The sequence below is a fragment of the Lactuca sativa genome, chromosome 4 (genome assembly GCF_002870075.4).
Source record: "Lactuca sativa cultivar Salinas chromosome 4, Lsat_Salinas_v11, whole genome shotgun sequence".
In the NCBI taxonomy this organism is placed as follows: Eukaryota; Viridiplantae; Streptophyta; class Magnoliopsida; order Asterales; family Asteraceae; genus Lactuca; species Lactuca sativa.
The window spans coordinates 280,363,176-280,377,631 of NC_056626.2; the positions used below are offsets into that span (position 1 = coordinate 280,363,176).

At 31.9% G+C, this 14,456-nt stretch overlaps 2 protein-coding genes across 2 annotated transcripts; one reads left to right on the top strand and one right to left on the bottom strand.

Annotated features, from left to right (window-relative positions):
• Positions 1-2,574: 2,574 nt before the first annotated feature.
• Positions 2,575-6,707, top strand: LOC111918718 (BTB/POZ domain-containing protein At1g21780). The gene is made up of 4 exons (XM_023914347.3): positions 2,575-2,809; positions 2,906-3,051; positions 5,167-5,282; positions 5,962-6,707. The coding sequence occupies exons 1-4, from the start codon at positions 2,673-2,675 to the stop codon at positions 6,565-6,567; spliced, it is 1,005 nt and encodes a 334-aa protein (XP_023770115.1). The 5' UTR covers positions 2,575-2,672; the 3' UTR covers positions 6,568-6,707.
• A 630-nt stretch (positions 6,708-7,337) lies between these two features.
• LOC111918717 (alpha-(1,4)-fucosyltransferase) lies at positions 7,338-10,337 on the bottom strand. The gene is made up of 3 exons (XM_023914346.3): positions 9,594-10,337; positions 8,923-9,096; positions 7,338-8,139 (listed from the first exon to the last, which is right to left on the bottom strand). The coding sequence occupies exons 1-3, from the start codon at positions 10,086-10,088 to the stop codon at positions 7,570-7,572; spliced, it is 1,239 nt and encodes a 412-aa protein (XP_023770114.1). The 5' UTR covers positions 10,089-10,337; the 3' UTR covers positions 7,338-7,569.
• Positions 10,338-14,456: the final 4,119 nt, after the last annotated feature.

Consider the following 14,456-nt stretch of genomic DNA (forward strand, 5'->3'; position numbering starts at 1 on the left):
TATATAAAATGTTGTGATTTTTAGGAATATAAAGTCAAAAAATAGATTTGTGATCTCTAAGTATTTTTGTTATGCATTTCTATGATTTTTAGGTGTTTTTTGTTTTCCATAGAACGTGTATATATATATATATATATATATATATATATATATATATATATATATATATATATATATATATATATATATATATATATATATATATATATATATATATATATATATTGGTTCCATTGAGAATATTATATGATTATCAAGTAATCATATATGATTAAAAGAAATCTCAAGATTTATTTATTTATTTTTAAATTTCTAATGAACACTTCTATATATTTTTTTGAAACGTCTAACCTACTTATAAACTACTCATTAAATCTACATATGTCAACGATAAGACTTGAACCTTCAATCTAAAAAAGGGTGAACAACACCAAATATTGTTGTGCTAGAACCTTATATATATATATATATATATATATATATATATATATATATATATATATATATATATATATATATATATATATATATATATATATATATATGAAATTGAAAAACAATAATATTTGACATTTCAAAACAAACATGAAAATTTGATGTATAAGTATGAAAAATATCACTTTGCAAAAACTAAAAAGATTATCATTTTCTAAAAACTAAAAAAAATACTATTTTAATAAGGTTTATTACAAAAAAAAACATTATATTTTTCCAAAGGTTTTGTTTAACCAACCATTTTTAATAAATTAAAAAAAACATACTATTTTTTGGTGAACATTTCAACGCAACCACTATTACTTGTTATAGCCATATTAATTATGTATTAATTTTAAAATGGGTAAATTATATGGATGGTCCCTGTAGTTTAGGGTAATCTGTTAGATTGGTCCCTAGCAACTTTTTTTAACTAGAACCGTCCCTAATTTATATTTTCGTTACACGCTTGGTCCCTAACCATTCAAAAAAGACTAATTTACCCTTACTGATTTCTTTTATCTTTTTTTTTTAAATTATAAATTAGTTAAAAAATATTAATTAAATGTGGAAAAAGTATTAATTAAAAAAATATTTTGGTCTCATTCAAGAACCTACACAACCGAAGCCTTTTTTCCTCCCTTCCCTCCTTGTGTTCAATCGTTGGAAAATCTCACTCCTTTCGTCGGAAAATCTCACACATTAACAATGTCTTCTCTGGCTGCACTTTCACCTCCCCCATAGTTGTCTTCTCCAGCTACAATCGAATCTGATACTGAAATCAAACACAAAATTGAATGGAACCCGAACCTTAAATTGATCCAAGATGCAAAACTAAAACTGAAACTAAAATCAAATATGAAACTGAAATCAAACACAAAACTCAAAATCAAATCTGAATTCAAACCTGAAACTGAAATCAAACATGAAATCAAATTGAAAATTGAATGCGGAAATTAATTCAAACCTATAACTCAATCAAATATTAAACTGAAAATTAAACCTGAAATCAAACCTAACCGGTGTTGTAGAGTCGATTTGGGCACCGAAACTGATATCAAACATGAAATCTATTGTATTTATCACTTCTGGTTCGGTAACATGCTTTCCGGTCCGAGACAAAGAAAGAGGCCACTGCTCAAGTTTGTATTGTCTCGTCGGATTCGAGTGCCTGCATCACCTCCGCCTTTTCTGGTGGTGCTGGAAATAGATGTTAGTGGAGGAAAACATGAGTGAGGCAATTGGATTTTTAGGTGTCGTCTGCTTTCAATTGAAATAAAGAGTGGCAGAGTAGAGAGACGGGTTAATCCCATGAGTGAAGAAGGGAAGGAGATGAAGGATTTTCTCACTAACCATGTGTGATGTTGTTGGAGTCACCGGAGATGCAATTGATCGGTGATGCAACTAGTGAATGGTGATGATGGAAGACAATGGGTGAACAGGGAGCCAATGAGGGATTGGAGACGCTGCTTAGGGATTTTTTATTTTATTTTTTTAATTTTTTTTAATATATTATTAATATAAAAAAGTAAAATAATAAATAATAAATTATTAAGGATAAAATAATCTTTTTATAACGGACATGGATCAAGCGTGTAACGAAAATATAAATTAGGGATGGTCCTAGTTAAAAAAAATTGCTAGGGACCATCCGTGTAATTTACCCTTTTAAAAAACAATATATTTTTGAAAAATTCAGTTTAATCACCAATTTATGAATGTTTTTTTGTAGCACAAATGAAAATTAGTAATTTTTTAGAACAAATACAAATGGTTATCATAGAATTTTTATATAAAAATGGATGGTTTTTTAACCAGAAAAAAAAAGGATAATAAAATGGAATATATATATATATATATATATATATATATATATATATATATATATATATATATATATATATATATATATATATATATATATATATATATATATATATATATATATATATAAAATATTTTTTTCGTCATTTTCCCTTTTTAATAATAAGTTTAGTTAGTTTATAGGAAAAGCTAGTTTAGTATATCCCTTCAATTTATAAAGAATAAATCATAGGCAAAATTAAAAAATAATAAAACATGGGTAAAGTCGTAGGCTTATTTATGAATTATCAGTCGTGAGCTGCTTCACTTGCTTGGGTATCGCTGGAATGAAGGTAGCATCTACTTTGATACTCCAACACGAGAGTTAGAGGTATATGCAGAGAGCTCTTGATTCGGGGATGGTTGATACCAAGGTAGAGACCATATCCAGGTTGGCTCAATGGAGGATCGACAATTTTGGACCTTGTACTTACAAAAGATCAGAACCTTTCAAAATCGGCATATGGAATTGGTAACAAATCATTCTCTCCATAGTCCATAATTAATCATCTCGACTGCTTTATTTATATCTTATTCCTCATGATATTTGATTGAGATGATGAAATAGGCAAATATCAGTCGAGAAGAATCGACATCTTTACGTTCGTCTGTTTCCAGAGCCGTCTCGCCTATCGAAAGAACAGCCGCCGATTGCCAAATTCATAATTCGAGTTACCACCGCGGGATCCAATCGCAGACCATACATCTCACCAAGTACGCACTCTTATTTTATGCGTGTCTTCTCATCTTTAATACTTATCAATTAGCAGTGTTCCACGCATCAGCAGTCTCAAGTCTTGTGGAATACTACTGACTTTTGAATTAATGGAATTTGTGACTACATAACAAGTTTTTAGGGTTTGTTCATTAATATCTACGAGTTGCTGTATGCGTATCAACAGATAATTTAATAAAGGTATTTCAGTAATCACTATTGCTTAGCGAGGAATCAGTAAACAAAACTATAGCAAATTTGGGAACAGGTTTAAGTGTAAAGGGGAGGGATCGTTTCCCCATTTGTAGACCATACGAGAATCAAATCCAACAGATAGATCACTCTTGAAGCTCTGAGTAGTTACACTTCATGGGGCATACCAAGGTAGAACCGAAGATCTCAATTATGGATACTTGGGGACGTAGGAATACAATAAAGGAACTAGGTTTATAGGTTCTCTCATAAAGAACTAGTACTATCTCTAGAGCATCAGTCCCAAGACAACCAAAGGCATATCACCTAGAGGTGTAAGGTGATAGTTTCACGCAATCAAAGAAAATATCTTCCAAGTGTTTTGGTATCCGATTTCTAATAGTATCTTGGGATTACAAGCTATATGCACACATACATAATTACATATGTGTAAATACTTGTATATATTTATGTCTATACATACCTATGCATGTATATAAAGTACATATAATATATCTGACTATATAACATTATTTCACGTGATGTCCTTGGTTTACCTTTTTTTTTTTTCTACTATATAACTGTGTACTTAAATGTTTATGCTAATATTAGTACTTGCCACTTGTCCTAAAGCCAAAAAGAATGAATACTAAAGAAAAGTACTAACAGTTACTCTAATAATACTTAGCAAAATTAGTTTTAATAATATTAAAATTATAGGTGATTTAGTTATTACAAGAGTAAAAATTGTATTGATATCATCCTGTTATATTTAAGGCAATAATCGCGTATGAAGTTTACTCTTTTTACGAATATGAGCAATGTACTTTATTCTCTTACCCATAATAGCAATGTACTTTGATTTCTTTACCCATAATAACAACGTACTTAGACTTCTTACTGATAATAGCAATATGTAACCTGAAACTTCTAAAAAGTACTTTACTTTTACCCATAATAGTAAATTACTTGCATTTCATTGCACATTACAGCAAGGTACATACAATTCCTTACCCATAATAGCAAACTATTTATATTGTTTAACCAACTTACATTTTTTACCGATAATAGCCATATGTAACCTGAAACATGTAGAGTGTAATTCGTTTTTTACACATAATAGTAATATACTTACTTTTATTTACACAATATATGAAGACACAAACAATTCCTTACCCATAATAGGAACATACTTATATCTTTTAACTGATACCAGCAATATGTAACGTGAAGCTTGTAAATATGTTTTTATTATAGGTGGAGAAAAGTATGTTGCTATAATAGTTAAAAGATATCATGATCTATGTTGGCAGCAAGAGTAAAGTACATTGCTAATTTGAGCAATTTTGCCAATCATTCATGACGAAATTCATCCCAATAAGATATTAGGCATTGACACATTGTGTTGGTCCTATATAGGTGCATGTATTTTGCCGATATTATATAAGACCAAGAATTTTTTTTTTTATTTTCTTCCCATTTGAAGCATTGTTTCCTAGTGTGTTCAGTTAATGACATTCTTATCTTATGAATTAGACAATTAGTAACCAGTAACCACTATCCGGGTGTTAAAATCAAAGAATCTATTCAATCCGAAATCCAAAATTTTGAATGGTGATTTTCCTATATTTGGATTAGTATGCTCTATGACTGCAAAAGTCCAAATTATGTATTTCCGGATTATCCAAAATACATAATATATATATATTCATCCTTTGTACTAAATTCATCCTTTTTACTATGGAAATATGCCAAAACTGGATATCTGAAATTCCAGATGCTAGATTTTGCTATCCGAACCCGTTTCTGAAAAAAAGTAAAATAATCATGCTTTGTAAAGTTTGACATGAGTTCCTTTTGGGCAAATTGGCAGATACTTTATATTAGCTTGAAATAGTAAAGTTGGTTGATTAATGTTGCAGTTCATGAGAGACTTCTTCGGACAAGTGAAGACTTTGTGTGGCCTGTTGATTCTACTTTCCATGGTCGATTCATCATAGATGTCGAGTTCTTGGACCTTCAGGTTTATTCGGCTAATGTAAGCAACTTCATTTTACTATTACTTTTCTTTCATATGCAGAAAAACCAAACCTTTTTCATAAATCATAACATGGGATGTTTTGTTGGACGGTTTCATGTATTTCACATTCGTTGGGGGATTTTCCCTTTATTGTTAAAAGACCCATTGTTTATATAAATTGAAATAAATAAAAATATTATTTAAAATAAACAACAAAACGTAGATTATGATATCTTCATTTTCTAATTCCTTCCCCTTGTTTAATTAGTTATTTAAGGTCTTTCTGGTTTTCATTACAGATTGCACTTGGGTTAGGTTAGTTAATAGTTATGGTGTTAGATACTCCATAATTTAGAATATGAAATAGAAATATTTTCTTCATGCTTTACTGAACAACTCCATAATGGAGTAGTAACATAGGAAGGAAGTAGCAACTTTTTACATAAGCAATGTACTTACATTTATTACCCATAATAAGCAAACATAATTAGATTTTTTATACCAATAATAATGGATTTCATAAGTCATAACACCAATATTGTTTGGGGATGTACCAAAAAATAAAGTAGAAGAAGAGGCTCTATTTATTTGTTACGTAAACATAAGTATATTGGTATTATGAATGAGTAAGTAGATTGTTGCCGAGTTGGTAGCAAGAAGATAAAGAATAATAGAGTAATAATTTTGGTTTGGGCAGGGAGAGGAAGCAAGTTCGATATGGCCTCGGGACACGACGCTGCGGTCATCAGCAACGGACAGCATTCTGCGTTGCCTTTCCCGGATGCTCCGGGAGTCCATCGATGCTGACGTGACCATCAACACGTGTGATGGGAGTTTAAAAGCCCACAAAGCCATACTTTCTGCCAGCTCACCCGTCTTCCACAGCATGTTCCTCCACAACCTCCAGGAAAAAGAATCCTCCACCATTAACATCCAGGACATGTCCTTGGAGTCTTGCACTGCGCTTCTGTCTTACTTGTATGGAAGCATCAAGCAGGAGGAGTTCTGGCGCCACCGGGTCCCACTCCTGAGTGCGGCCAATAAGTATGGGATTGGGAATTTGAAGGATTTGTGTGAGGAGAGTTTGCTGGAGGATATAAACTCAGGGAATGTGCTCGAGAGGTTGCAGGAGGCCTGGCTTTACCAGCTTGACAAACTCAAGAAAGGGTGTTTGACGTATTTGTTTGATTTTGGGAAGATTTATGATATCAAAGATGAGATTAATATCTTTTTTAGGACTGCTGAGAGGGAACTCATACAGGAAATGTTTCAGGAGGTGCTTACGGTTTGGAAACCCGCCTGACCTCTTTTCTTTATTAAATTTACCAAGTCTGCTTCTATTTGTATATAGAATAATATATATATACATGTATGTATGGCACTACTGGTATCTCACTTTAAAACCTCAAAAGTTCCTTTCTTAATCTATCGGATTTTGCTTTATTTATTTATTATTATTTTTTAATATTGAAACCGTAACAACAATTATTTTCCAGATATGATTATTTTGACGCTAATAATTAAAAATTGGCAATCTAATAAATAATTATTCTGTTAATATATAAAAAAAAAGATGGTTATAATGATATTGATGAGACAAAAATCAAAATGTTTTGTTGAGCTCGTCGCTAGAGTCTTGCTTCTTGCAAAATTTGTTGATTTGGATTATGACGTATAATATGAAAGACATGGATTATAACAAATATCTAGTATAAATGTTGTAAAACATAAAACGACGACAAGTACGTTTAAAATGTCTGTAGAAAGAGGTGTGATGTCATAATACGTAAACTTGATGGAATAACCCACTATTTCGATGATGTAATAATGTAGTCTGTGATCAGATTTTATTTCTACTTAATTAATGTTGTCCAACTTCCAATCAAATGGATGGAACATCAAAAACTTGAGTGCTTACTGGATTTCTTAAATTAAGTGTTATGACTCTGAAATTTAAAATTATTTTTACAACAATAAAAAAAAAATGGAAGTGAAGTGAAGTTGTTTTACCTCTTAAACAATGATATGTAAAACTAGTATTGCCTGATTTAGATATGCACATAACATGGCAACTGGATTCAAAATTGGATTCTTAATAGCAAATCCTTTGTTTGGAATACACAACTAACTCACGTGTCAAAGTCCACAGAGAAGAAGATAATACATGTAAAAGAAAAAAACAAGCTTATATATATGTATGACACTGAGACACATGAGATGATATTCATATGGTGTTATCTCTCCCATTTAATACCTAAAACAAAATCTTTGAACAAAAAAGGGCCCAAAGGGCAAGCAGGCACCATCACCTGGCTGTAGCATCCCTACCAGCTCTGCGGCTAACAGCCTCACAGAGGCGACACGGCAGTGTGTCCAAACTCGTGGCCCGTGTGTCCCCATAGTTCCCAACCACACCACAGCGTCTCCATGCATGATACTCTGCATACCCAACCGGATCATTAGCAAGTGCCTTGACATAATCAGCCAATTCCTCCATTGACTTAAACTTTGACCCATCAATAATGGAATGTGGAGGCACAAAATCCATCACATTCGGTGCACCAAAATATATGGGAACTGCCCCCGAATCCAACGCATAAAACAACTTCTCGGTTACATAGCTCTGGGTGTAGGTGTTTTCAATTGCTAAAACAAATTTATAGTGTGACATGGCACAATGAAGATGGTCCCACCATTGAGGGGCTGAATTCGGGTCTTTAGTGCACTCGGGGTATAGAGAAAGTGCCATGTCGAGTCCACCTACGTTGTTCAAGCACTTGCCAAATGAATGATGAGATAATAAACCGAATATTGTCTTTGCGAGTTTATTCCTTTCAGGGAGACACCGTGAGGATGACCAATAAACCAGAGTTTCCTGATAATCACACCCAACATTCTTATTATTTTTCTTTCTTTCTTTTCTATTACAGCATTCTACCATAAAAAATACTGTATTTGTTATTTTGATTTGGGGTGGGGTAAATGCAAAAGGCAGCAATCTACTTTCATTCATTTGTTTAGTGTAGCTTTCAATTTATTTTTGTTACATCATTCTACCGAAAAATCTACCCTATAATTATTGGGTAGAGTTTTCAAAGTATGGTTGGAAAAAAAAATCAAAGTAATTAGGCATATTTTCAAAAAAGTACAAGTACATTGTAATACAATGAAATGTAAACGAATCTTGCATTCAGCCCCTTTTAAGCATTATTATCCGTGGTATGCATTTGCAGACCATCAACTTATACAGTTATACTTTGTGATGTGTACAATACTCAAAACTTTAAAAAAGGGTTACAATTACATGATTGTTTCTGCAACAACAACATCTCACATTTTCCCAATTTATGCTACAAAAGCCGAAATATGCAACTACATTTTATTCTTACCACATTGTAACTGGAAACTTGTTATCTAATGGCATGGCGTTGGTTAAAAGTTTATTTACCCAATAATGTTTAACTTTTTTTTTAGTACCAATCTATGTAACCAGCTCTGATTTTACAACTGTTTCAACATGTTAAATACTTTGGTCCTAGACTGAAACATGGTTTTACATTTTGTCTAAAAAACAACTTTGTTATGTCATTGCAAAAACAAGAATATAACCCAATCAAATTGATGATTATTATAAAGAGTGAAAGCATGTGGCACTTACGTTGTTCTTATAGGAAGAAAGATAATAATTACGGTTATTATGAAAGAGGCCACCAGCATAAGTTGACTGAACATCATCTTTGGCATGGTAGCTGATAAAAATGTCTTCAAAACCGGATCTTTTTCGACCCGCCTCAAGATCCATATACACACGGAGCGGATCTCCCTTGCGTCTCTACAAACCAAAGTGCATCTTATGTTCAATTTTGAAAAATATGAAAGAATGACTAGGGGCATTTTCGTAAGTACACAAGATTGATTTCTTAGGAGGCAGACAAGATATCTCCACAAAAGTTCTAGATTTGCATTGACACCCATCCTATTCCTAGCTAATAACAACATAAACTCCCTTGAGCTAACCATCTTATGAAAATGGGCATACCCCGAATGATTATTTTCGCCTAAATAATTTCAAAGTTGAAATCATAATCAATTTTTGTGAATTACCTACCCTAAGCTGATTATTCTGAATTTGCAGTAATAAATCTAGATGAAAATCCAAACACCCCTAAATTGATAAGAATTCTTTTGATTTCAGGAAAAATATGAGAATAAGAATATTTTTTTATATAGAATCTAAAAACATTTATACCAATTTAGAATTTGAAAGGTACCAAAATTGATGCACAGAAACCACACATATGCAAGGTGTTTAATGGGTAAGAATGGTACTCGAGATGGAGGTGTGGTGGTCTCAAAGAGCAAGGCATCCGGTTTATCAAGAAGAACAGGCGATTTCGTCCACAAACAGCTCAAACCGCATCTACACGAATACAAATTATCCAAATTATCAGGAATCCAAGTCCATCCTTTGATCAACACGCCCACATGATTCATCTTCAACTCACTGCATTGATAATCACGATCATCACGTTGCAAAGATGATGAATTTGACCCTTGTTTCATCAAATCCACATGTTTTGCTTTAAAATTAGAACAACCTACTTGAGAATCCCATTTTCTGAAAGCAGCCAACAACAGCTGAAACGGTTCTGGATCAGATTGGGGATGTAATTGAAGTTGACTTAGCGTTTGACTTGTTGGAATTGGGATTGAAGAAGTGGTGGTGGAGGGAAAATCGAAGAAAATGTAACAAAAAAGAATGAGAAGTGAGAGACCTAGCATCGTTATGGCGAATGAATTGAAGGGTTTCAAATTCAATAACATTATGGTTTAGGAATCTCACAAATCGGTAGACGTGCGACTGAAAAGTCACCTTCTCTTTCCCTTTCTGGCTAGAATACAAAGAAGGCAGAATCTGCAGATCAGCGGAACAGGTTAACTGAGATAGGTGTGGGCTGTGGATCAGTTTTTGCTGGGAAAATTGCAAGATTCAGTACCATCAATGTCCGCCAGACGGAAGAACAAGAATGGTTAGGTAATAATTAGCAGGACAGGTGCTCATCCAAAGCCTAACACCCTCTCGCGACTGTGAGGGTTTTTTTTTTTTTTTTTTTTTGGTTTTTGTTCAAAATTAAATTTTTTTTTTTTTTTTGTCTATTTTTATCCTAATATTTTTCAAAAAAATATTTGATTTTATTTACTGATGATAACAGGTTATCATTATATTAACTTCATAAAAAAACCTTCATAAAAAAAACCTTAAGTTTACAGTTTTTTTATGTTTTTAACTTTAAGTTTATAATTTTTTTTACACTTTTATCCTATGTATTTTTTTTCATATTATACGTATTTAAGTAGAAAAATCATATTTATATATGAAAATTTTTTAATTAAATATTGTATTTACATTTTTTTTAATGTTATTTCTTTATATATATATATATATATATATATATATATATATATATATATATATATATATATATATATATATATATGTGTGTGTGTGTGTGTGTGTGTATGGGTTTTTTGTTGGATAAACCATTTAAGATGTAAAAAAAACAAATTAATATATTTTTAGAACTATAAATACGTATTTTTATGTATTTAAAAATATACATATCAATAAAAAAAAACTTGTTCATTCATAAACATGTGTATATAAGTATATACATATATTTTTAGAAGTGTAAATATGTATTTTGATATATGTTTTTTTTAAGTATAAATATATTTTTAGAAGTATAGATACATATTAATATATAAAAATGTAAAAATATGTATTTATACTTCTAAAAACTATATCTATAAAACACATATTCATAATTCTAAAAATATTATTTATTTTTTTAAATGGTATAATCATGCAAAAACAAACACACACACACACAAATAAATACGATTTTTCTGCATGAATATGTATATTATGAAAAAAAAATATACTTAGGGTAAAAGTGTAAAAAAAATTATAAACTTAAGGGTAAAAACGTAAAAGAAATGGTAAACTTAAGGGTTTTTTTTTGCGAATTTAATATAATGGTAACCTGGAAAACATGTTATCACCGGTAAAAGGGTAAAACCGAACATTTTTTCGAAAATGTTTGGGTTAAAACGGACATAAATTTCAACTTTGGGCAAAACCAACAAAACCCTGAAAACTTGATGATTTTTATGACATTAACCCAAAGTAAAATAATGAGTATTTTTCTCTTTCCGAATTCAAGAGAAACGAAAGGATAATTATTTTTATTTTGTGTTTTCAAGTTGGAGGAAGAAAATGATAACTAAAAGTCGACAATAGGGACGGTTCAACTTTATATTTTTTTTATTAAGCTACGGCTCAGGGCCCCTAGTTCTATAGGACCTCTTATTCTTCGAACTTAACTCAATATTAGTATATCTCAAATATCAATTAATGTGTCGATTAACCACACACGCTCCATTGATCTATGACAAACATCAAACTACCCTTTGCCAGCCTTGTTAGTCCAAGTTAGTGTGTCGGTTAATCACACACGCTCCACCAACAACTTGGCAAGGTGCAAAGTGCAATTTCATGGAATAACATCATTTTCACATTTTTCCTAAAGTAACTAAGATTGAGAATTTTATAAAAACATTTAGTTACTTTATAATTATCATTATACTTTTAATGATAATTAATGTCATATCCTACCCGTTTGGCTAACGACCCTCCACCAGTTAAGAAAGCGGTGGGTAAGAGTGGACACCTATTCAATCGCCATTTTATAGGCAATTTCCTTATACCCCTTATAGACCGGCTTCGTGAATGAGGCCTACTAACGGTAAGATTGACTTGTCTTTTATATATATATATATATATATATATATATATATATATATATATATATATATATATATATATATATATATATATATATATATATATATATATATACAAGTGACCTCTTTAACCAAACCCAGAACCCTATTTTACAAAATAAAAAAAGAACCTTATTTAACGTTTCAGAAAGGGTTAGTGCCATAAGACATACAATTAAATAGTAATATAATTTCAAACAATGATAGCCAATAACGAGAATCCAACAAACAAAATAAACAAACAAAAAAAAACGTAATTTTATAGCTTCGATTTGAGGTCGAAATGACTCACCCGCGTTGTCTAGAGAAAAAAGTAGCAAAAAAATCGAAGAGAAAGAAAAGAATTAGACGAACTCGGTATAGAGATAAAAATCAAACCTTGAAAAGCATAAGACATGGCGACTGAAGCTCTTAATAGAGGGTGACTTGACAAAAGGAAGCAGAGGCAGCGAGGCACGTTGCATCGGCACTTCGAAGCAAGCAGTAGGTGGCAAGAAGTTTTGGGGGAAACGTCGACGCTAAGAATGAAAACCCACCGAGAAGTCTCCCGCCTCTTATTGAGGCGACGACTTCTTTTTCTTCTGATTTTCTGGCCAGGCAAAGTAATAGGGCGAAACCAAACTCGTATTGAGAGGTGAGTCGGCTATTTGAGGGAAAAGAGAGATGAGTTGGCTATTTGAGGCAGGAAAGGGGAATCAGGTAGAGAATGGAGCTCTTAACATAGGTGACTCGACAAAGGGAAGCAGAGGCATGTTGCATCGGCGCTTGAAATATATAGGAGGTGGCAAGCTGCTTTGGGGAAAACGTCACTGTCAATAAATAAATTCACCTCCAAGTCACCAGAAATAAGCAGGCAGACGCCTCTCCATCAGGAAACGATGTCGTTTCTTGAGTCCCTATGTGAAGTCACATTAAAGTACTGATGAGGCAAGGTTGAAGAAGGCAGTCAGGTAGGTGACGAGATGAAGCTCCTCAATGACGTGCATAGGCTTAACATCCAAAATAATGTCTCGCATATAGGTAAATGATATATATATATATATATATATATATATATATATATATATATAAGTATTAAATTTTAATATTATAATAGTATAAGGGTTGAATTTTAAACTTTTAAAATTCTAAGGTTTGGAATTAAATGTTTCATAAGTGAGACTTTACAAATTCCAAAACTTGAGGACATGTTTTGTAATACTTCAAAACTTTTGGTTTCCATAACTTATAAGTTTAACGTTTATGAATGAGACTTTTCATATTTCATAACTTGAGGACAAGTTATGAAACTCTCTTCAAGAACCATTTAGATCAAATATAACTTATTCAATTATCATATAATTTGTTATTTACCAAGTTGATCTAATCTAACTCACATAGCAAGGAAATTCAAATCAAATAATACAAATAATCAACTTATTATCTTAAAATTTGATAATTGTCTTTTAAATGGATGAGGATAATCACTACCATATCAGAAAAAACGAATTTTATGATACAAAACAGTTTATGGTAATGATCTTAATCTAATTCTGGCCAAAAAGCTCGAAATCTGCAAGTAGAAGATTCTACTCGTCGAGTGCATGAACTGGACTCGTCGAGTTGTCAGTCTGTGAGTGAACTCGTCAAGTCATATCATTGGACTCGTCGAGTCCATCAGCCAGAGGCCAGAAATGTGGCTTTTTCAGCTTTGAAAAATAATTGTGCATTAATATAACATAAAACTACCCTAGGCTCTGATACCATTGATGGGTTTTGAGCACTATAACATCCCTATGGTGCACATACAACCCTAATGCTTTAGATCTAAGTTTTCTCTAGTTATACATGCAAATTACATTTTTCCAAAGCATGAAGCCTAATAGCCTATCTAGCATACAACTTGATATATGAATCATAAAAACTAGTTAAAAGATTACCTCTTGTTGTAGCATGTTGAATTTAGCCTTTCAAGAGTTTAGCACCTCAAGTGTGATGCCTCTAATAAGTCACAAACACCACCAACAATTGGAGGAAAATGAGAGAGAGCTTCTAGGCACCTAAAATCGACTATACTCTTGCTAGAATACTTGTGTGTCTGATTTTGGCCAAGCGGTTACATATATATATATATATATATATATATATATATATATATATATATAGTGTAGAATTCCAAGAGTCATATGTAACCCTAATTCTTACACTTAGGCTTATGATCCAATAACCCATATGGACTAACTCTTCATGGACTCTCACATAAACTTAGTCCATCATGGATCAATAGCCTAAACCATATGTATCACTAATTTACATAATTAGTATCTGTTAATTTAATTAGTCTCTTTTGACCACTAAATTAATTCCAAA